The 23,134-nt window shown below is 48.8% G+C and overlaps 1 protein-coding gene across 4 annotated transcripts in view; it reads right to left on the minus strand.

Moving 5' to 3' along the window:
• The window catches only part of LOC147678987 (clathrin heavy chain 1-like), a 393,670-nt gene that overhangs the window by 203,882 nt on the left and 166,654 nt on the right, over window positions 1-23,134 (minus strand). For all 4 annotated transcript variants that reach the window (XM_086942714.1, XM_086942712.1, XM_086942713.1 and 1 more), the window contains exons 6-7: window positions 7,922-8,095; window positions 6,757-6,954 (exon numbers count right to left, since the gene is read on the minus strand). In XM_086942714.1, coding sequence (XP_086798840.1) covers window positions 6,757-6,954; window positions 7,922-8,095 — 372 coding nt within the window. The remainder of the gene's footprint in view (window positions 1-6,756; window positions 6,955-7,921; window positions 8,096-23,134) is intronic.

A 23,134-nucleotide genomic window follows, 5' to 3' on the forward strand; every position in this document is an offset into this window, starting at 1 on the left:
TCTCACATTCCAGGCGAACCCAGAACCCTTATGTATGTGTAGTATTACTACACAATCCATGATTTGCTGCAGGAATATACATTCATCACCACGTGTTAAGTGAGTGCTAAGTACTAGGCGGAAATAAACCTCTGGTTTCACTAATGGTGATCTACCTTGCACAGCTGGAAAGGGCACAGAAACCAATTGTCATTAGTCCTAGCAATTGCACAAAAAATGTCATGCGTTCACCCTAAAAACAGTACGTTTATTGTGCTCCAAAGTTCACTCTTAAGCACAGAAAGTACTGCTCTCTCCAAATGATGGGCAGGGCTCTGTTTCGAAGCAAACAAATGCCTGGAGCACGCTGTGCCATTTAAATCACTCTCACAGAAAACAATTTGAGTGTCATTTGTTCCTGGCATAGGCCGGAGGGGGGTGGGTCTGACAATAAGTGCCTGTTGGGGCTCTTTAAGGCAGGGCAGGCAGCTCGAGGCTGCAAGAGGCAGAGGTTTGCTGGCAGCCAGGAGATGGGCAGCAGCTCAGCCGAACATTTGATATTTGAGACAGAATAAATGTATTTTCCAGTCAGCATTTCTCCAAAGCGCGGCCACATTCCTGTGCAGCCAGACGCCCGCTGAGCGCTGCTTGTAATGAAACAGTTCTGAGTAAATACAGAGTTTAATCAAACTGCTTACATTCATTTGGAGGCTGTAGTGCACCTCACTCTTGAAGAGAAAGAAAACTTGTTACAAACATTCCACTTTTATCGACAACGGGCTTGTTTTTACAATGGACTAACTGAATATCACTTATCAGAAAAGCTGCGGTTGCCTAGATCAATGTTTGTTCTCCCTCAGCAGAGCACCCCGTGAGAACCGACCACACTATTGTTTACCTTGGAAAACATCCACACACACATTATTGGTTACTTCACACAGACCCTTGGCAAACAATATGCAATACTAGAAATAGAAATTTTTATTTACTGGGGCTCATTTTAGAGATCTCAAAGGTTCCTCAAAAATTAAAGGTTTGCGCCCATCTCATATGCTTCAGAAAAGGGGGTGGTGATGAACAGAGTGTCTGAATTAAGCAGACCACTCTTACCCAGTCCAAAGATCAGGGCTTGATCCATCACCGTTTTTTAGCTCACTGCACCATCCCAGCTCAGAACTTGGCTATATGCAAATTAGTCTGACCCTGGCCCAGTGCATCATAGGAACAGGGCAGACCAAACTACCAAGTCAATTCTTATACTGGGAAGGAAACAAGCTTCCGGGAGATCAAGCCCTGATCTTTGGACTGGGTAAGAGTGGTCTGCTTAATTCAGACACTCTGTTCATCACCACCCCCTTTTCTGAATCATTTCTCATATGCAGCACCTGTAAATCACGGGTTGTGCAGTTATTGCAACAGCACTAATAGTCAGTGGAGCCGTCTCTATGCTCAGTACATCTCAGTTTAGAAAGAAAGAGGGCACTTCTGCTCTTTGTTACACCATGAGGCGCTGCCATAAGCAGCCGGTCGTCTCATACACCTGCTGATGTCTTCAAAATGGACGGTTGTATTCTTATGTTATGTTAAACCGTCTTATATAACGAAACAGCTGCATCAGCAAAGAGGCGTCGCGGCGCTACCAGCAGTAAGAGCAGCGAAGCTTGAGCCTAAACCAGAGGGAAGAGATCTGTTTTAAGAACCTTCCGGAAGGCCAGATAGCGGTCCAAGCCGCGGATCTGTAAAGGGAGGGAGTTCCAAAGTTTGGCCACTAGATTGCGGAAGGAGCGCCCCGTCGCACGCAACCTTTTCACCCGGTTGACAATAACCAAGTGTTGCCCCATGGAGCGAAACTGGCGCGTAGGTACGTAAGGCACCAGCAGATTGACCAAAATGCCTGGAGAGGAGAGTTTCAATATTTTAAAGGCCAAGCAGAGGGTCTTGAATTTAATCAGCTGAGCCATTGTCAGACTTTAGCCGGCGAATGGCACCAGCTGTCGGGCATCTTCTAGCTTCTGGCTGCCGCGTTTTGGACCATCTGCAGACGCGTGCCCTTTGCCTTGTTTGCTTCCAGGTAGAGCGAACTGGCGTAGCCCAGCCTCGATAGAATTGAAGCCTGGACAATGATTTGCGGGGTGGACGGATCAAAGAACCTCAGCAGAGGTTTCAGCCCCCGAAGTAGGCCGAAACAGGTTCCTGCCATTCTCTTTGTATGATCCTGAAAACTAAGGGTTGAGTCCATCCACACCCCTAGATTTTTAACCAACGACTAGGGGGTGGGTGCACACCCGAGGGTAGTAGGCCACCATCGCTCACTCTAGAGCTCAAAGTCTCTCCCCACCAGCCACACATAAGATGTATTAGCTTTCACTGAAGACAGTTGGCGGTCATCCACTCCGCAACCGCCGCCAGACTGCTCCTAAATTTAGGGGCATCCTGCGAAGAATCGTCAGAGAGAGCCACCACAATTGCGTATCGTCAGCATAAGAGACAATGGGGAGTCTTCCATCCCTAGCCACCGCTGCCAGTGGTTGTACGTAAAGATTGAATGGAACATGACTAACTCCGGGCAGGGCCCTGTGGCACACCCGGTCTGATAGACTGAACGCTGGAGAGAAGAGATGGGGATGTCACCTGAAATGTTCTCTTGGAGAGGAAAGATCTAAACCATTCTAGAGCTGAGCCAACGATACCGGCCTCCTCCAGATGTAATAAAATCTGGTGGGAGACCGTATCGAATGCCGCACTTAGATCTAATAGGATTAGTGCTGCGGTGTGCCCAGCATCTAGAGCTGTCCGCAGGTGTTCAGTCACTGCAAGGAGGGCTGTCTCCGTGCTGTGACCCGGGTGGAAGCAATTCTTGGAGGGATCCAGGATACCATTGTCGTTCAAAAATTCCGTAAGGATAGTATTGATATGGGCCTCAGTAATCTTGGCTGTCCACGGTAAAAGTGATATAGGACGGAAGCTTTCTAGCTTGGCCGGGTCCAGTTTTGGTTTCTTAAGTAGGGGGACCACCATAGCCTGCTTCCATAGCCTATGGACAACAGCAGTAAGGAGAGAGAGTTGTTGATCACCTGACAAGGGTTCTAGGAGCACCTGCAGGGCGCCTAAGAACTGGTTGGGCTTAAGAGGGTCTGCAGGAGATCCAGATTTAACTTTGCTGCATAACAGACCGAGCTCATCCTGAAAGATTGATGGAAAAGCAGCCAGAGTACAGGCAGGGACTGGAGAAAAGGACTTATAAATAGTTTTCACTTTCTTAACAAAGAAAGTGGCAAGGTCCTCGCAGTACTGAGCAGATGTAATCACCGTCGCTGTAGGAGTTTTCTTTGACTTAAGATCATTAAGTATAGCGAAGATACACTTAGTCGGGTTACTGCTAGACTTAATTTCATTTGCAAAGTAGGCAACCCGTTCCAATTGGATGGCCCTATGATACCTTTTAATAGCGGCCTGGTAGCATTCCTTTGCCGCTGAATCATAATCCCTTCTCCAGCCCTGTTCCAATTTTTTACAGGCTTTTTAGAGGCTTTACGCATAATGGCCAGTTTATCATTTAACCAGGTGATGGAGTTAGAGTTACGACACTTGGACCATTTAGCAGGAATGAGGGAATCCAGCGACTGAACAATCCAGTCACAGTGTTTTCTACACCATGTCTGGATCCCTCGGCAGATTGGGTTCTTCATCAAAAGAAGGGCATGAAATTGCTCAAGATTCAATTTGCGCCTTTGCAGAGGCTCAGAGACCGGAAGTGTCATGGAGATCGGAACATGATAAGACCAGCAAACAGGGGTAGGGATGCTGACTGATGACTTTGAAGGAGGGAAGGTTTGAGAAGACGGGATCTAGCAAATGGGCGGCAACATGGGTGGGACCTGAAACTAATTGAATTAGTTGACAGGCCGCAAGATCTGAAAGGAACCTGCTCATTTCTGTCTCCATATGACAGTCAAAGTGCAGGTTGAAGTCTCCAACAATGCTAAAGTTGGAGGCTCCCATTGCCAGAACACTGGCAGCTTCAATAAGTGTGGTCTTAAACTCGTTGGCAGGACCAGCGGGACAGTAGACCAAGAGCCCTGACATAGTTTGATTGGTACTGAAAGAAATCCCAAAGCGTGCGCATTCGCAGCCTGCCACAGGTTCTTTAACAAAAAAGATGGTTCAGCAACCATGTCAGAGAGCCATGTTTCTGTTAGAAAAACATCATCAGGGGATTTATCCTGCATCAGATCAAACACATCCAAATAATGTTTAGCCAGGGAGCAGCAGTTGAGGCTCAAACTTTTAACAGGAGTCCCCGAACATGGCAAAGGGAGTGGAAGTGGCAATTTAACCAATGAATCAAATCCACAACTAGTGCAACAAATGGCCCCTCCAGGGGACCAGGTAAGCAATGGTCACATGGATGTTCTAAAATGCTGACAGCCAGCAGCTCATCCTCAGAGTATGGTAAAACATTTCGTCTGCTGCCAGCAGCATTTCTGGTGTCTGGCAACGTCCAGGCTCAGACCGGCTTGCTATGGAGCGTCGGCGCCATGTTCTGCTTTTAAGTGGGGAGTCCGGACAAATGCGAGAAGACTAGACCGCCTCACCCTAAAAATGGCGATAGACACACAGCTTCCCGGAAGTGAGTCACTCCGGAGGCAGCTGCCAGGATCACCCTCCACACAAACAGCCCGCTAATGAATGCAGTGGACCAGGGAGAAAACCAACAAAGACCGCTCCGTTTCCGAGGCTCTCGCAATGGGGGGTACCACGTCAGTGTAACCAGCAATATAAATTGAAAGCATGCGGCGCAAAGCAGCAATTTAAACAGAAAGCAATGTAAAAAATACTGTTGAAAAGTGAGGCGCGATTAAAGCAAAGCAGCCACTCAGTGTGAGCACCTAGTCTTACAATACCATAAGAACTGCTAAGTCATCTAATGCGCTCCCGCGCCATGTCCTCCTTTTAAGTGGGACATCCGTACAAATTTACACAATTACAGGCTACCAGTCGTTTCAGGGCATGGCTCCATAAGGGCACAGCAAGCATTGCTTTTTACGACAGCCCGCCACATACAAATATTATCGACAAGGTTTCATGTGTTTCATCGTGAGGGGGTGAACTAACCAATCCAGTTCTAGCCACCTCCACGGCCACTGTGTATTCCACCTGCATGCCTATACACCTACCCAACGTAATCTAGTTCTGTAGTGCCCACAGTACAAGGACTCTACACATACATAACAAGACTCACAAGAGGCACAGAGGACTGCAGTGACCAGCAATAGTCCAAGGAGATCACTGCGGGCCAATAGGTTTGTAGAGGGTCACTGTGACCTCCAGAGATACTCCAGCGCCTGTGACCTGGAACACAGACCTGGGCGCACAGCATCCGTCCCCAGGTGTTACTGACAGAGTCCAGTCGGTCCCCCACCATCTAGTAAAACACGGGACTCCAGGTTTAACGTTAGTCTGCTGCCACAGGGTGCCAATCCCGGATTTGGTGAGCGCTGAGGAATTACTGAAACCCTACAGCCTCACGAGCATGACACAGATGAATGCGCCATGAATAGCCATCTATCAAAACATGTGCCAGAAGTGAAAAGTAAAACAATGTTTGCATTGACATCCTTTTCTGCCACGTTTATGTTTTACGCTCTACCCTAGACCCTCCCCGTCCCTGCATAGTCTATACAGCAAACCTCAGTGCAGGAGCGGACTAATAGGCCTGACTTTAGCAGTGTCTTAGGAGCAACGGGTAAAAGACAGATCGGGCCGCTCAATTAATTTCCTCTGATGGGATCACACTGCCTGAAGAGATGGTCATCAGCCCCCGGGGAAGGGATGGTCATCGGCCCCCGGGGAAGGGATGGTCAACGGCCCACGGGGAAGGGATGGTCAACGGCCCACGGGGAAGGGATGGTCAACGGCCCACGGGGAAGGGATGGTCAACGGCCCACGGGGAAGGGATGGTCAACGGCCCACGGGGAAGGGATGGTCAACGGCCCACGGGGAAGGGATGGTCATCGGCCCACGGGGAAGGGATGGTCATCGGTCCACGGGGAAGGGATGGTCATCGGTCCACGGGGAAGGGATGGTCATCGGTCCACGGGGAAGGGATGGTCATCGGTCCACGGGGAAGGGATGGTCATCGGTCCACGGGGAAGGGATGGTCATCGGTCCACGGGGAAGGGATGGTCATCGGTCCACGGGGAAGGGATGGTCATCGGTCCACGGGGAAGGGATGGTCATCGGTCCACGGGGAAGGGATGGTCATCGGTCCACGGGGAAGGGATGGTCATCGGTCCACGGGGAAGGGATGGTCAACAGCCCACGGGGAAGGGATGGTCAACAGCCCACGGGGAAGGGATGGTCAACAGCCCACGGGGAAGGGATGGTCAACAGCCCACGGGGAAGGGATGGTCAACAGCCCACGGGGAAGGGATGGTCAACAGCCCACGGGGAAGGGATGGTCAACAGCCCACGGGGAAGGGATGGTCAACAGCCCACGGGGAAGGGATGGTCAACAGCCCACGGGGAAGGGATGGTCAACAGCCCACGGGGAAGGGATGGTCAACAGCCCACGGGGAAGGGATGGTCAACAGCCCACGGGGAAGGGATGGTCAACAGCCCACGGGGAAGGGATGTCAACAGCCCACGGGGAAGGGATGGTCAACAGCCCACGGAGAAGGGATGGTCAACAGTCCACGGAGAAGGGATGGTCAACAGTCCACAACGTTGATAAGTTTCCCAATACCTTATGAGTCACCCATACAGAGCGCTCCTTACCTTGGGTGCAGATGCTGCGATCTTTGCTGCCTCAGAATAATTCCCCTGAGCGAAGAGGGTGTTAAACTTCCTTGCGAAAAGCTCCTCGGCGCCAGCCAGGTTGGAGCGCACGGCCATGCGCAGGGCGAGGTCTGGGTTCTGGAGTACACTGGTGGCATAGTTGACAATGTTCTCTTCCTCCACACAGACAGACAGCACCTAAGGAAGAGAGAATGAGGGACATGAGAGGATTAGCAGACCAGGGTGACCTTGAACTGAGCATGCGTGTAGAGACCTTTGGACCATGCATGGCCAGCACGGAGTAGGCTGCGCTGGAGTTCAATACATAGGTGATATAAGGCGGGTGATGGAGAAAATGCTGGGCTTTGCTAAGAAGACCATACTTAAAATAGTGGTTTGTGCCCAGGAGCGGATAAAGACTAACTTGGCAGTAGAGGGAGCCACGAAAGTTCAATCTCAATAAATGGGGAGTCTCACATGAAAGCGAACAGGCGTGAGCTGGGTATACAAAATACCAGATACACAGGCCCTCCTTAGCCCTAAAAAAGCTTGGCATGCCTAACCTCTAGCCGGACAGCTATAAACTGATGGGCGGTCAGACCCCTCTCAAAATGCAAACCTTGGCCGTCCAAGCTCTAAGTGTTCTGCAGAGGAGAGACCAGGGCCGACCATGATCATCTGGCACGGTCAAACGTGTGTGCGGAGGGCTGGGATGGAAGTTTCTCATCTCATTTGGGAGCAGCTGAATACACAAAACATTTAGTCTGATGGGGCTGTTCATTAAGAAAACTAGGAGGACCCAAAATGATAATTACCCTACCCAAGAGGGCGCAAAAGTGATCCATAACTGATTACACTGAAGCACAGTTTTTAACTGCTCAACTAGAGGATGAACTAGAAATTAGAAGATCATAGTGTAGTCTGCTCTGTCCCCAGGTGGACAGTACGGAGGGAAACTGGTGCCATTTATCAAAATGTAAACGCGGGCTCACTGATTTTCAATTAATGTTATGGAGTGTGCACGGGTAGACCCTGAATAGCAACGAATCCTTTCCGTGAATGATGGCAATGGTAGGAAGCGGACCCGAGGCTACAAGCTCATTTCTTTGAGATCTTGCACTGGCGCGCTGCAGGATGGCATTGGGATGACACAAAGTTAACTTACCTGCCCTTTCTTGTTCACACCGATGATGCCAGAGGTGGGCTCATGTGGCGCAGTCACAAAGATGGTGTCGGCACTTATGCGGTTCATGTAGATGCAAACCCCTGACTCCAAGTCATACATGTGAATATAGCCATACTTGGTGATGAGGTAAATCACACCGTGCTTTGTTCCAATCTAAAAAGGGGGGATGAAAATAATGCAGATTTAACTGAGTGCCAGTGAAAAAACACATCTCCTGCATCGTGTAGTGATGGGGGTAGCCGGGGTTAGCATAAGACACATACAGTCCCTAGTCATAAAGAAACGTAGAAGCAACTGTGCAATTAGTGCAGTGATAAATGCACAAACCTACTAAAGGTTTAATATGGTGGATAAAAAAAGTCAGCTGACACCACTGGAAGCTCTTATTTAATTCTTGGCTTCAAAATATTTCACAAAAACAGTGTTTGCAATCCTACTCCATATCTCACACACCTTTCCTAGGAATTATCTTACTATCTGATTTATGAAATCTATCTACCATCAAACACCACTTCACCAGTGAAAGGACATTAGATGAAAAGAGTGACGCTGCCTCCCTGCAGAGGGTGAAGTGATAAAAGTGACTACAGTCCTAAGAATAGAATATATGCGGAGGCGACAAGGGTGCACTTGTAAAAGCTTTCATAGCGCTGTTTTTACTGGAACTTAAGATGTGCAATCCTGGCTTGGAGATGAGCACAGTACACGTTTGAGGAATAACATAACACTTGACTCTTGCTCAAAGAGTCGGAAGATGTTGACCCCGTTATGCATCAAAGTGATGGACGCAGTTGACCATGATCCTAGACTCAACGGATGAATATCTTGGAGCATCTTAGGAGAACGGTTTCCAAATGATTGTGTATTTCTGAGTTTTTCTACTGCGCAACACCTCCCAGGCATATTTAGGGTTTGAGTTTGGCTGTCACAGCATAAGGGTTGCAATTCAATTAAAACAGGTCATACTACATGATCGTTAAATTCCACATCCAACATCTTCATTAGTCGCAAAAGGGAGGGAAAAAACATGAATGCAACTTATTACATTTTTGCTTGAGTCTGCTATAAGGGACCAACATGTTCAGCAGCATCACTATCGAAAGGGATTATTTAATGCTATGATGCAGTGCATATTTGATATAAATATATCCTATGTCGTAGTCAAAGCAGTGCAACTTTGAACCATAAATTAAGCTTTACAAGGAGGCTTTTCCCTTCCCTCCACTCTGTTCCCAGAACTATCCTCCCTACTTTCTTTTCCAAGGACAGAAACCCAAAGAGTAGAAAAGAAATGCTGAAGAAATCCATGAGTGAGTATCCATCGGTCCCCGCTCACCCTCCGCTGAGGAAGGGTCCAGTTATCCACCAGAGCCCTTCTTCAACAGTGGTATGAAGCGGCTCGAGTCACAAGCTTTGTAACACTTGAGCAAATAAGCGCAGGCCCTCATTAGATGGCTGTTCAAGGTGCGTGGGGCAGAGGGTGGACTCTTCAGAGACTATCGCAATTGTGGTACAAAGAGTGGAGGCTCTCAGAAGTCTGTTCAAGATGCATGGATGGAACATAGGGTGGCCTATTCGGAGACTATCGCAATGGTGGGACTAGGAGTGGAGGCTCTCATTAGAAGGCTGTTCAAGAAGCATGGATGTGAGAAAGTCAGTTTCTGTTGTAGTACCCCCCCTACTCCCTCTTTTTTGCTGGATTTCTGATGCACTCTGACTTTATGTGCCTTGGGTCCTGCCAATCAGGCTCCCAGGGCATGTGTTCTTTCTCCAAAACCAAAAACAAATTGGCATCTCAGGCCACAGGTCAGCCCCTGGTAAATGGTACCACAGGTATCCAGGGCACTGTGACCAGGGATGACCTATAAGGGCTGCAGCACTTATTGTGCCACCCTAACAGGCCCTGTGCCCTGACACACACACACACACACACTACCTTTGCAGGCTGAGTTTTGGTGCAGAACAAAGTGAAGAGTCGACATGGCACACATCCTTGTGTGCCATGCCCACAAAGCACTGCCCTGGCATACCTCAGTCACCCCTCTAGCTGGGTGCCCTATGCCAGTGGTGTGGGTGCAGGTGCATGAGCCCTGTACCCCTACAGTACCCAGGTCTATTCCTGGGCACTGTAAGTGCCATGCTGCCTTTAAAGAGTATATGGTCCTGGGCGGTTGTCATTACGAACTCCACAGCACCATAATTGCTACACTGAAGACTGAGAAGTTTAGTATCAAACTTCTCAGCACATTAAACCCACACTGAACTTAGAGTTGCCCCCTGAAACTAACCCACAACTCGCGTCCTGACAGAGGCTGCTTAGGCTGCCACCCAGCATACCTGTTTCTGGACCCCTGGGTAGAGAGCCATACGCTCGCGAGGGCCTGCAACAATGCACATCCTGGGGTGAGCTGCTAGGTCTCCTCCCCCAGCATGCCGCCTTTGTGGGCCTCTCCAGACCACTTGCTGTACTCAGCAACTGCCCCCACCGGTTCTGACCCCCACTCTGGCGGGAAAGCCCAAGTGAGGAAAGTGGGGTGTGCTAGCCTCCGCCAACCCCACCCCTCAGATTCATGGGGCAGAGGGTGGACTCTTCTGAGGCTATTGCAATGGTAGTACAAAAAGTAGAGGCTCTCATTAGAAGGCCGTTCAAGATGAGGGACGGACATAGGGTGGACTCTTCTGATACTATCACAATAGTGGTAGAAAGAGTGGAGGCTCTCAATAGAAGGATGTTCAAGATGCATGGATGGAGCAGAGGGTGGACAATTCGGAGACTATTGCAATGGTGTTACAAAGAGTGGAGACCATCATTAAAGGGCTGATCAAGATGCAGGGGGCAGAGAGTGGACTCTTCAGAGCCTATCGCAATGGTGGACCACCGAGTGGAGACCATCATTAAAGGGCTGATCAAGATGCATGGGGCAGAGAGTGGACTCTTCAGAGCCTATCGCAATGGTGGACCACCGAGTGGAGACCATCATTAAAGGGCTGATCAAGATGCATGGAGCAGAGAGTGGACTCTTCAGAGCCTATTGCAATGGTGGAACACGGAGTGGAGACCATCATTAAAGGGCTGATCAAGATGCATGGGGCAGAGAGTGGACTCTTCAGAGCCTATCGCAATGGTGGACCACCGAGTGGAGACCATCATTAAAGGGCTGATCAAGATGCATGGATTGGGCAGAGAGTGGACTCTTCAGAGCCTATTGCAATGGTGGAACACAGAGTGGATGTTCTCATTAGAAAGCTGTCCAAAATGCATGGATTGGGCAGAGAGTGGACTCTTCAGAGTATCACAATGGTGGTACAAGGAGTGGAGGCTCATTAGAAGGCTGTTTAAGATGCATGGGACAGGGAGTAAATGAGTGTCAATGCTGGCTGACTGCTTATGGTTCAATGCATGTGGACTGAACCTGGAATTTGGCATTGTAGACTACCAAAGCTGCAGAAGTGAGGTGACAGAAACAAAGAGCTAGAAAATGAAATTAAAGGAGGCAGGTGTTTACTGCCTGTTTGCTGGTATACACTTATAACCACCATCAATATTGGTATGGTTATCAGGCAGATCGCAGATGTAACATAAGCATAGGGCCACTGGAATTATCTGATTCTGGGGCTGGGACGTTTACGCATAATTATGGATTTGCCACATAATTGATCATCTGTGCATATTCAGTGGTTTCTTTTACAAATAAATTTTGTTTCCATCTCAAATGGATCAAAAGTTACTAAACACGCAGGAGCGTGTTGCCACACACTTGAGACCTTCACAAACATGGACTAGTCACCCATCATTTGCTTATTAAGATGTTTGGGTGTTAAACTGGTACTAATGAGATGAAACCAATACCCACACAGTGTTAATGTGTGTAATAACAAAATATTGAAGTAATTTTATCGCAGTGACGTGTTATGCCGTATAGTTAGGCTTTTCCTGGTGAAAAACCCTGCCTCATAATTCGGTACTCGGTTTCATAATTCCAGCAGGTATGAATAAGCAGAAACAACGGAATGTCCCAGCACGCCCACACAAAAGGCATCCTTATAAAGCCCAATACAGCCACTAGGGGGCTGAAAATTATCATTAACTAGAAACTGAGGGCAAAATACCAACTAACCACCCAAGCTTTGGTATGGCCCACCAGTATATACCAACACATGCCCACATATGCATGTAAATTGTAGACAATGTGTGTTCTAGAAACGAAAAACAGTGGTGGAACCTGGAGGGATTTTGCTCAATTGCAAAATTCGGAAGAATTACAGAAGTCTTTACGGTACATTGTAAGTGCTGCGCCCTACAAAGTCACAAAAGAAGCATGCATAAAAACACAATATACAAAACAGACAGGCCACAGCCCAAAGCTAGGCTGGAATAAACATTATAGCACGAGCAGACACTCAGAGTGCTGCAGCCGTGTACCACAAGGATTTCCCAGTACAAACCTGCATCAAAGATCACTAACCTGCAAAGGAAAAGTCCCATAAGCACAAAGAGCATGAAATATTAAAGCCCCATCAATAGGTAAATAGCAGAATGACGAGGAAACCACTTAATTTGGAGGTGAAAAGGGATCAATATTTTCAGACAAACCGTTTCTATTCCTATAGCTTCCAAAGGCAAGAAGTACTAATTGATTTACAATACTGACTAGATGTTTGCTTTTAGTTTCACGATACAGAATAAAGCGGGTCACAGTAAAAAAAAAAAAAAAAACAGAGTTCTCATTTGATCAACAAGTGTACTCTTCACAAATTAGATCTTCAGATCACCTAGTAAAAGTAAAATTAACTGTAGCGCTTTGGTGCTCTTCCAAAAATGGAATACTTTGTACTCAGACACATACTAATGTGATAACTCATGAACAGGCAGGCAATGCAGGGATGTGCATAACCATGCAGAGAACAGAAGTGCCTAAGAAATCAAACTTCTTTGAGAACAATGTCTGATGTGAACATAAATACGTGTTACAGTTAAATATAATTATAACGAAGACAATCATTTCAACCCTCCACCCCACTCCTTTTAATAGACATTTTAAGCATTTCAAATGCTTGTTTCCAGCTGAAGGCAAACTGTGCTCACAGTCAATTGAATGTGGGGGTTTCTACTACTTGGGCAACATTGCAGCTTCTTTAAGTGGCTCGTTACAGCAATCACCAGCCACTGGTTAACTCATAAAGTGTCATGCACCTCTTTTCCGTAACCTTACTACTGCCCTCTACACCAATGCTGCGCTAGATTGGCAGCAGTGGCAGCATCAGTAGCACCGGGCAGGCAGGCGGGGTGCAGAGGTATCAGAAGATCAGGAAGGAGAGGTGTTGCTGCACCAGGCTGGCAGGCAGGGAAGGGAAGGTATCACTGCACCAAAAGGCAGGCAGAGGAGTAGAGGTATCAGAAGAGAGGAGAGATGTCGTAGCATCGTGAGGGCAGGCGGTAAAAGAGTGGTTCCAGAAGACCAAGGAAGATAGGAGTTGTAGCACCAGGCAGGCAAGGTTTCAGAAGACTGGGGAGGAGAGGTCTCGCTGCACTGGGAAGGCCGGGGAAGAGAGGTGTTGTAGCACCGGGCACGGAAGGAAAGGAGAGGTGTGTCATAGACCGGGGAGGAGAGGTGTTGCTGCATTGGGAAGGTGGGCAGTAAAGGAGAGGAGTGTCGTAGACCGGGGAGGAGAGGTGTTGCTGCATTGGGAAGGTAGGCAGTAAAGGAGAGGAGTGTCGTAGACCGGGGAGGAGAGGTGTTGCTGCATTGGGAAGGTAGCAGTAAAGGAGAGGAGTGTCGTAGACCGGGGAGGAGAGGTGTTGCTGCATTGGGAAGGTAGGCAGTAAAGGAGAGGTGTGTCGTAGACCGGGGAGGAGAGGTGTTGCTGCATTGGGAAGGTAGGCAGTAAAGGAGAGGAGTGTCGTAGACCGGGGAGGAGAGGTGTTGCTGCATTGGGAAGGTAGGCAGTAAAGGAGAGGAGTGTCGTAGACCGGGGAGGAGAGGTGTTGCTGCATTGGGAAAGTAGGCAGTAAAGGAGAGGAGTGTCGTAGACCGGGGAGGAGAGGTGTTGCTGCATTGGGAAGGTAGGCAGTAAAGGAGAGGAGTGTCGTAGACCGGGGAGGAGAGGTGTTGCTGCATTGGGAAGGTAGGCAGTAAAGGAGAGGTGTGTCGTAGACCGGGGAGGAGAGGTGTTGCTGCATTGGGAAGGTAGGCAGTAAAGGAGAGGAGTGTCGTAGACCGGGGAGGAGAGGTGTTGCTGCATTGGGAAGGTAGGCAGTAAAGGAGAGGAGTGTCGTAGACCGGGGAGGAGAGGTGTTGCTGCATTGGGAAGGTAGGCAGTAAAGGAGAGGTGTGTCGTAGACCGGGGAGGAGAGGTGTTGCTGCATTGGGAAGGTGGACAGTAAAGGAGAGGTGTGTCGTAGACCGGGGAGGAGAGGTGTTGCTGCATTGGGAAGGTAGGAAAGGAGAGGAGTGTCGTAGACCGGGGAGGAGAGGCATCACTGCACTGGGAGGGCAGGTGGGAAAAGAGATGTGTTCTAGACCAGGGAGGAGAGGTGTTGCTGCATTGGGAAGGTAGGCAGTAAAGGAGAGGAGTGTCGTAGACCGGGGAGGAGAGGTGTTGCTGCATTGGGAAAGTAGGCAGTAAAGGAGAGGTGTGTCATAGACCGGGGAGGAGAGGTGTTGCTGCATTGGGAAGGTAGGCAGTAAAGGAGAGGAGTGTCGTAGACCGGGGAGGAGAGGTGTTGTAGCACCGGAAAGGCAGGAAAGGAGAGGTGTGTCGTAGACCGGGGAGGAGAGGTGTTGCTGCATTGGGAAGGTGGGCAGTAAAGGAGAGGAGTGTCGTAGACCGGGGAGGAGAGGTGTTGCTGCATTGGGAAGGTAGGCAGTAAAGGAGAGGAGTGTCATAGACCGGGGAGGAGAGGTGTTGCTGCATTGGGAAGGTAGGCAGTAAAGGAGAGGTGTGTCGTAGACCGGGGAGGAGAGGTGTTGTAGCACCGGAAAGGCAGGAACGGAGAGGTGTGTCTTAGACCGGGGAGGAGAGGTGTTGCTGCATTGGGAAGGTAGGCAGTAAAGGAGAGGTGTGTCGTAGACCCGGGAGGAGAGGTGTTGCTGCATTGGGAAGGTAGGCAGTAAAGGAGAGGAGTGTCGTAGACCGGGGAGGAGAGGTGTTGCTGCATTGGGAAGGTAGGCAGTAAAGGAGAGGTGTGTCGTAGACCGGGGAGGAGAGGTGTTGTATCAACGGAAAGGCAGGAAAGGAGAGGTGTGTCGTAGACCGGGGAGGAGAGGTGTTGCTGCATTGGGAAGGTAGGCAGTAAAGGAGAGGTGTGTCGTAGACCGGGCAGGAGAGGTGTTGATGCATTGGGAAGGTGGGCAGTAAAGGAGAGGAGTGTCTTAGACCGGGGAAGAGAGGTGTTGCTGCATTGGGAAGGTAGGCAGTAAAGGAGAGGAGTGTCGTAGACCGGGGAGGAGAGGTGTTGCTGCATTGGGAAGGTAGGCAGTAAAGGAGAGGTGTGTCATAGACCAGGGAGGAGAGGTGCTGTAGCAACGGAAAGGCAGGAAAGGAGAGGTGTGTCGTAGACCGGGGAGGAGAGGTGTTGCTGCATTGGGAAGGTAGGCAGTAAAGGAGAGGAGTGTCGTAGACCGGGGAAGAGAGGTGGTGCTGCATTGGGAAGGTAGGCAGTAAAGGAGAGGTGTGTCGTAGACCGGGGAGGAGAGGTGTTGTAGCACCGGAAAGGCAGGAAAGGAGAGGTGTGTCGTAGACCAGGGAGGAGAGGTGTTGCTGCATTGGGAAGGTAGGCAGTAAAGGAGAGGTGTGTCGTAGACCGGGGAGGAGAGGTGTTGTAGCACCGGAAAGGCAGGAAAGGAGAGGTGTGTCTTAGACCGGGGAGGAGAGGTGTTGCTGCATTGGGAAGGTAGGCAGTAAAGGAGAGGTGTGTCGTAGACCGGGGAGGAGAGGTGTTGTATCAACGGAAAGGCAGGAAAGGAGAGGTGTGTCGTAGACCGGAGAGGAGAGGTGTTGCTGCATTGGGAAGGTAGGCAGTAAAGGAGAGGTGTGTCGTAGACCGGGCAGGAGAGGTGTTGATGCATTGGGAAGGTGGGCAGTAAAGGAGAGGAGTGTCTTAGACCGGGGAAGAGAGGTGTTGCTGCATTGGGAAGGTAGGCAGTAAAGGAGAGGAGTGTCGTAGACCGGGGAGGAGAGGTGTTGCTGCATTGGGAAGGTAGGCAGTAAAGGAGAGGAGTGTCGTAGACCGGGGAGGAGAGGTGTTGCTGCATTGGGAAGGTAGGCAGTAAAGGAGAGGTGTGTCGTAGACCGGGGAGGAGAGGTGTTGTAGCATCGGAAAGGCAGGAAAGGAGAGGTGTGTCGTAGACCGGGGAGGAGAGGTGTTGCTGCATTGGGAAGGTAGGCAGTAAAGGAGAGGAGTGTCGTAGACCGGGGAGGAGAGGTGTTGCTGCATTGGGAAGGTAGGCAGTAAAGGAGAGGTGTGTCGTAGACCGGGGAGGAGAGGTGTTGTATCAACGGAAAGGCAGGAAAGGAGAGGTGTGTCGTAGACCGGGGAGGAGAGGTGTTGCTGCATTGGGAAGGTAGGCAGTAAAGGAGAGGTGTGTCGTAGACCGGGCAGGAGAGGTGTTGATGCATTGGGAAGGTGGGCAGTAAAGGAGAGGAGTGTCTTAGACCGGGGAAGAGAGGTGTTGCTGCATTGGGAAGGTAGGCAGTAAAGGAGAGGAGTGTCGTAGACCGGGGAGGAGAGGTGTTGCTGCATTGGGAAGGTAGGCAGTAAAGGAGAGGAGTGTCGTAGACCGGGGAGGAGAGGTGTTGCTGCATTGGGAAGGTAGGCAGTAAAGGAGAGGTGTGTCGTAGACCGGGGAGGAGAGGTGTCGCAGCACCAGACATGCAGGCGGGGGAGGAGAGGGCCTGTCAGGAAGGGAGGGGGGGGGGGCAAAGAAGGAGAAGTGTCAGAGGGCAAGGCTGGAAGGGTGACGGAGGACTGGGCAGGAAAAGACGCAGGCAAGAGCGCTGTCAGAGGACGCAGCTCACAAGGGAGTTCAGAGGGCTGGGCAGGAAGAAGCCAAGCAGGAGGGATTTCAGAGTACTGGTTATAAGTGGCCGAGACATGGGTCTAGCTTGACTCGTGAGAGACCACACAGGCGCCGTGCCCTGAAAATGTTGGAAAAGTACACCATACAAAAAACATTATATAAAATGTGATGAAGTCAAATTGCAATACAAAAAAGTGCATTACTTTCACATGTAGAACCTTTAACATTTATATTTCTATCATAACACTGCCGTGAAAAGTACTCTATAATATGCACTGCACTGAGAAGTACTTATAAACAGTTTTTAAACTTGAACTGCTAACCATTCGGACCCTGCCCCCAACCCTTACGACACTGCCATTAGTGAACTACGATGCAAGAAACTGTAGTCATATGAACCTTTTATGTGCCCCAGATTTTTGTAGCTACGGCAACATTATATAAGGGATAAAGTACCCCCTGTAGTACATTAAAACAATATTTCAAGCCACAGAGGAGCTCCGTGATCACAGTGAGTTCTGTGACCACATAGAGGAACAACGCCATAGGCCAAGTTCCTTTATAAGGTTATGGAATTTCAAGGTAACTTGCAATATCCTGATCATGTACCCCACGGAGTACTTTAGCCTCTATAATATCTGGTCACACCATCACATTACGCACAAACCACTTAAAACCTTGGTGTGTAGCTCTTTTATATGAAAATGCGAGCATGTTTCCAAAATTAAATGCATCAAAAACCTGTTAGGTATTTGTTGCAAACTGATATTAGTTACATTTCAATAGAAACCAGTTATTTTTTTTTAAACCTACATTAGCTCGGATTTTGCAGAATTCTTCAGAAATATTCTAGCTTTTCTCCATCAAGGAGAATAAAAAATAAACATTCTCTCTGCTTGTCACAGTAACCTATTAAAACAGAGCAGAAGACAGAAAAGCAATGTTCTGTTCTCATCGCTTCAAACAGATGCTTCAATTAGCTTTGTGACTTGACCCGCCTTTCACCTCAGCCGCTTGCTCTGGCGGCAGGCATTGTGATGTCGCAGACTGTAATAACTTACAATAGCCAAGTCTGGTGTCTTTTCTTTATAAATCGGAGCCTGAGTGCATTACTAGTTGCTGATTATAAAGAGATAAGAGACTTGCATTTATAGAGGGATTAACGAGCCCTATGCAATATAGTCTATTATATCACACGCAATACGTTTTTGTACAGCTAGTATTCAGCACTCGTGTATTTGAAGGTGCTTTTATTTGCAATTGTAAAGAAAAAGGAAGATGGGTAAAATAAAATATTTGACTAAGACCAATAAGATTAAGTTGGGAAGCCGCAATTAATTCAGATATTCTGGTTTCATTTTGTACAAATGGGCCACTAAAAGGGTATCCATTGGTCTCCTTTTTACCTCAAATGTCAATGCTTTGTTTTTACCTCTTGCTGCATAAAGGTAGAATAACGAGGGTAGCAGGCATAACCCATACGAAAGCTCAGCTTATTATGGGCTAAGGGTCCCAACAGGCCTTCAGGTTGAGCCAGAGACAGGCTTTAGGCTTGTGCCTGGCTCAAGATTTTTTACTGGTTCCTCAAAAGGACCCATCCTTCAAGTCAAAATACAAGCAAACAAAGCTTCTAAACCGTTGTCTGGTTTCCAAATGGAAATGTTAAACTTAAGCAGCTGCGATGAACATGTTACTTGCCTTCAGTAACACCATATCTGGTAGAGTCTATCAAGCCCCAGATTTAGAATTATCCCCAAGCGTCAGAATGACTCCAGAAATTTTTAATGAGCAGTACCCCTGCACACCAGTAGGTGGTGGCGTTCGGCTGCGCATGTCGCTATCTGCACCAGAAGTGACATACGTGGTGCTATATAGGAATCACTCCAGCGAGTGGATGTCAGTTTCTTTTCACAACCATCCACACCAGAAGTGGGGAGCCATAAAAAACACGGACCACTGTTGCGGAAAACTTGGCTCCTGAAGAAAAAGTTGCTTACCTTCAAGAACGTCTTATCTCGTAGAGACTATATCTAGCTGCATGCTTTGTGAACATGTGTAGACAAGACCAAGTCATTGCCTGATAGATATCCTGGACCAGAACTCTGTATACTAAAGCAGTGGTCACAGCCTTAGCTCTGGTGGAATGAGCATGCAAACTCGCACGGAGTTGCGTCTTGGCAGGTGCACAGTAGATCTTAATGCAGAGTACGAGCCATCAGGAGATGGTAAATTTCTGCACGGCCTTTCCCTTTTTCACTCTGTCATACCCCCTGAAGAATTGATTGTCCACCAAGAACTCTTTCGTGAGGTCAGGGTAGCACAACGCTCTTTCTAGGTCTAGTCAATGAAGTCGCTCCTGTTCCATAAATGGATGTGGCAAAGAGTAAAAGGTAGGCAAGGTGATGGAGTGGCCTACATGAAAAGGAGTGAGAACTTTAAGCAGAAAGGAAGCTCTAGTGCGAAGAACCAGCTTGTCTGGGTAGATGTTCACGTAAGGAGGTTTGGATGGCAAAGCCTGAAACTCACTGACCCTTTGGGCAGATGTTATTGCCACGAAGAAGGCTGTCCTGTAGGTAAGGAGCTTGAGAAGACAACTGTGCAATGGCTCAAAGGGAGAAAATTTCGGAATAATTAAGACCAGATTAAGGTCCAACTAAGGCATGATGAAGGGCAAAGAAGAAAATATGTGTTGCTAACCTTTCAAGAACCTAGTTACAACAGGGAATTTGAAGAGGGATGGCTGTTCAGGCAACTGCAGAAAGGCTGAGATGGCAGAAAGATAGCCCTTTAAGGTACCCAGAGCAGGGTCCAGCAGGGCAAGAGAAAGGATAAAAAGAAGGACCTAACAGAGGGGAGCAGAAAGAGGCTCAATCGGTTTCTCTGCACACCCTGCCACAAACTTGCTCAAATGGCAGGCATGTACATTCTTGGTGGAGAGACGCCTGGCTGCCAAGATAACAGTGCAGACTTCGGGCGGAAGGTCAAAAGCTGTCAACTGTTGCTGCTAAATTTCCACGCATGAAGGCAGAGCGTTGGCAGGTGAGAAGAAACGCGTTACTTACCTGTAACAGCAGTTATCCAGTATTGGTGTCTTTCATAGATTCACATGCCTGAATCATTCCCCGTCGTCGAGACGGGAGCCTCCGGTACATAGAAAAGTAATGTCCTATAGACATACATAGAGAAAATAGGCCTAAGGGCCTCACCTTAGTAGCCTATTATTGTCCTTATGTAAAAAGGACCAAACTCTTAGAGCCAGCCAATCAGCTATGACCTCCCTCTAGAACCTTCCTGGCAGGAGCCTCAGTCCCTCAGATTTTCGTACGCACCCAGCTAGGTAGGCGTAATACAGTTAGGAGTCCTTCCAGGGGAGGCGGGAGGGTTGCATGTGAATCTATGAAAGACACCAATACTGGATAACTGCTGTTACAGGTAAGTAACACGTTTCTTATCCAGTATTAGGGGTGTCTTTCATAGATTCACATGCCTGAATCAGAGTAGTCAGCAATACATTATGCACATTCCTGATGTAATCCTGCTATACAGTCATTTTAGATAATATACATATTACCATACGACTTTGAAACAATAGCATAAATCAATATATCATAAAGACAAGAAATGTGCATACCAGGATGGCGGGATGTTGGAAGGCTCACCTCACTGGAATAGATGGCGAAGCACCGCCTGGCCCACTGCTGCATCCTTCAGAAGTTCAGCATCCAGGCAGTAGTGTCTGGAGAAGGTGTGCGGGGACTTCCACGTCGCCGCTCTGCAGATGTCCAAAATCGGCACTCCAGCGAACAGCGCTGCGCTCTGGTGGAATGCGCTTTAACATTAGCACTCAAAGGCCGTCCGGCCCTGTCATGGCAGAATGCTATCGCTGAGGAGATCCACCTTGAGATGCTCTGTTTCGTTAGAGGCATACCCATCCTTGGCCTACTGTAGGCCACAAAAAGCTGTGATGACTTCCTGAAAGTCTTTGTTTTGTCTATGTAAAACTTTAGACCCCTTTTGAGGTTTAAGGAGTGTAGCGTCCTTTCTGCTGCAGTGGTAGGGTTTGCAAAGAAAGAACGTAGAACCATCGGTTCATTGAGGTGGAAGTCTGAAGGCACTTTCGGTATGAATTTAGGATTCGTCCTCAGCACCACCCTGTCCTGTTTGAACTGCATGAAGGGTTCCTGAATGGATAGAGCCTGTAGCTCGCTTACTCTCCTGGCAGATGTTAGAGCGAGTAGCAGAGCCGTCTTCCATGAGATGAACTTGATGGATGCTTGATGAATGGGCTCAAAAGGGTGCTTCATGAGTTGGTTGAGGACTAAATTGAGGTGCCATGTCGGAGGGACCCTTCTAAGTCTCAGGAAGGATCTACATAGTCCCTTTAGGAACTGCTTGATAAGCCTGTTGGACCAAAGAGATGGTCCTTTGAAAGTCCTAGTGAATCGTGAGATGGCCGCCAGATGCACCTTTATGGATGCATGCGCCAGTCCTGACTGTGCCAAATGCAGCAGATATGGCAATATCTGTTCGGGTGTGATATGTAGTGGTCTCAGGCCTTGCTCTGAACACAATATGCAGAATCGTTTTCATTTTAGAGAGTATGTTTTGTTGGTACTGTCCGCTCTTGCTTTTGCCAGTACTTCCCAGCTTCCTGCGGGATGTTCAAACTACAGAACTCTCTGTGCTCAGGAGCCAGGCCGATAACCTGAGTGATTGCAGGTTCGGGTGTTGTACCTGCCTGTTGGACATTGTCAGTAGGTTCGAGTGCTATTTCAGACGAATCGGTGTCCTGATGGAGAGGCGATGAAGATCCGAGAACCAGTGCTGCCTCGGCCAGAACAGGGCAATTAGGATCAGGGTATAAGGCTCTGCCTTCATCTTCCTGAGGACCCTGGGAATCATTGGAAATGGTGGAAAAGCGTACGCAAATACGCTGAACCAACCGATGGAAAAAGCATTTCCGAGTGACCCTGGTTGGGGACGCCAGCTTGCGTAGTTTGGGCATTTGGCGTTCCTCTTGGTGGCAAACAGGTCGATTCCTGGGACTCCCCATTCTGAGAATATGTGTTCCAGTGTACTCTTGTCGAGCTCCCATTCGTGGGAGAGGGATTTTTGTCTGCTTAGGGCGTCCGCAATGGTGTTGTCCTTGCCCGGGACATAGTCCGCCCTTAGCGTGATCCCATGGAGTACAAGCCAGTTCCAGACCTTCTGCGATTCGCGTGATAGAGTGAGCGAACGCGTTCCTCCCTGTTTGTTGAGATAGTGCATCGTCGTGGTGTTGTCCGTTCTGACGAGCACCTGGGAGTTCTGGATGCGTGGTAAAAAGGCTTGTAGTGCCAGATACACAGCCCTCAGTTCCAGAAGATTTATATGGAGTTGCTTCTCCTGATTTGTCCATTTGCCGCTTATTCGAAGGTCCTGGAGGACAGCTCCCCAGCCTTCCAGGGAGGCATCCGTGGTGATCACCAGAGGTGTTGCTGGAAGTAGGAATGGCAGTCCTATAGACAGATTCTTGTGACTCCTCCACCAGTCCAGACTCTTGGATATTTGTGGTGTTATCTTCACAATGTCCTCGAAGGAACCTGTACTCTGTGTCCATTGGTTCGTGAGGGCTTCTTGCAATGGGCGCATCCTGAGTCTGCAGTGAGGGATGAGGAGTATACAAGAAGACATCATTCCTAGGAGTGATTTGTAGGTTCGAACTTTTAGGGACTTCCTTGATGCCACAGCCGTGGCCAGAGATATTTTGTTTGTCCTCTCTTTTGAAGGGAATGCCCTTGCGCACTCCGTGTTCAAGGTTGCCCCGAGGAAGTTTGCAGGATTTCTCGAGATTGAGAGTTAATCCTAGCTGCTGAAAATGAGTGGTGCAGGCGTTGGAGGATTCGGTCACGCCTGCAGCTGAAAGGTGCCTTTACCAGCCAGTCGTCGAGGTAGGGGAAGACTTGGTGACCCATTTGACGCAGGAAAGCTGCCACCGGTGAAAGGCACTTGGTGAAAATCCGCGGAGCGGATTTGAGGCCAAACAGTAGGGCCTTGAATTGGTAATGCTGTCCTGCAACTTCGAATCTCAGGAATTTTCTGTGACACTTGAGGATTGGGATGTGGTAGTAGGCATCTTGGAGATCCAAAGATGTCATGAAATCTCCTTTTTCCAGTATGCCTAGTATTTCTT

This window comes from Lissotriton vulgaris, chromosome 11 (assembly GCF_964263255.1).
Source record: "Lissotriton vulgaris chromosome 11, aLisVul1.2, whole genome shotgun sequence".
Classification (NCBI taxonomy): domain Eukaryota; kingdom Metazoa; phylum Chordata; class Amphibia; order Caudata; family Salamandridae; genus Lissotriton; species Lissotriton vulgaris.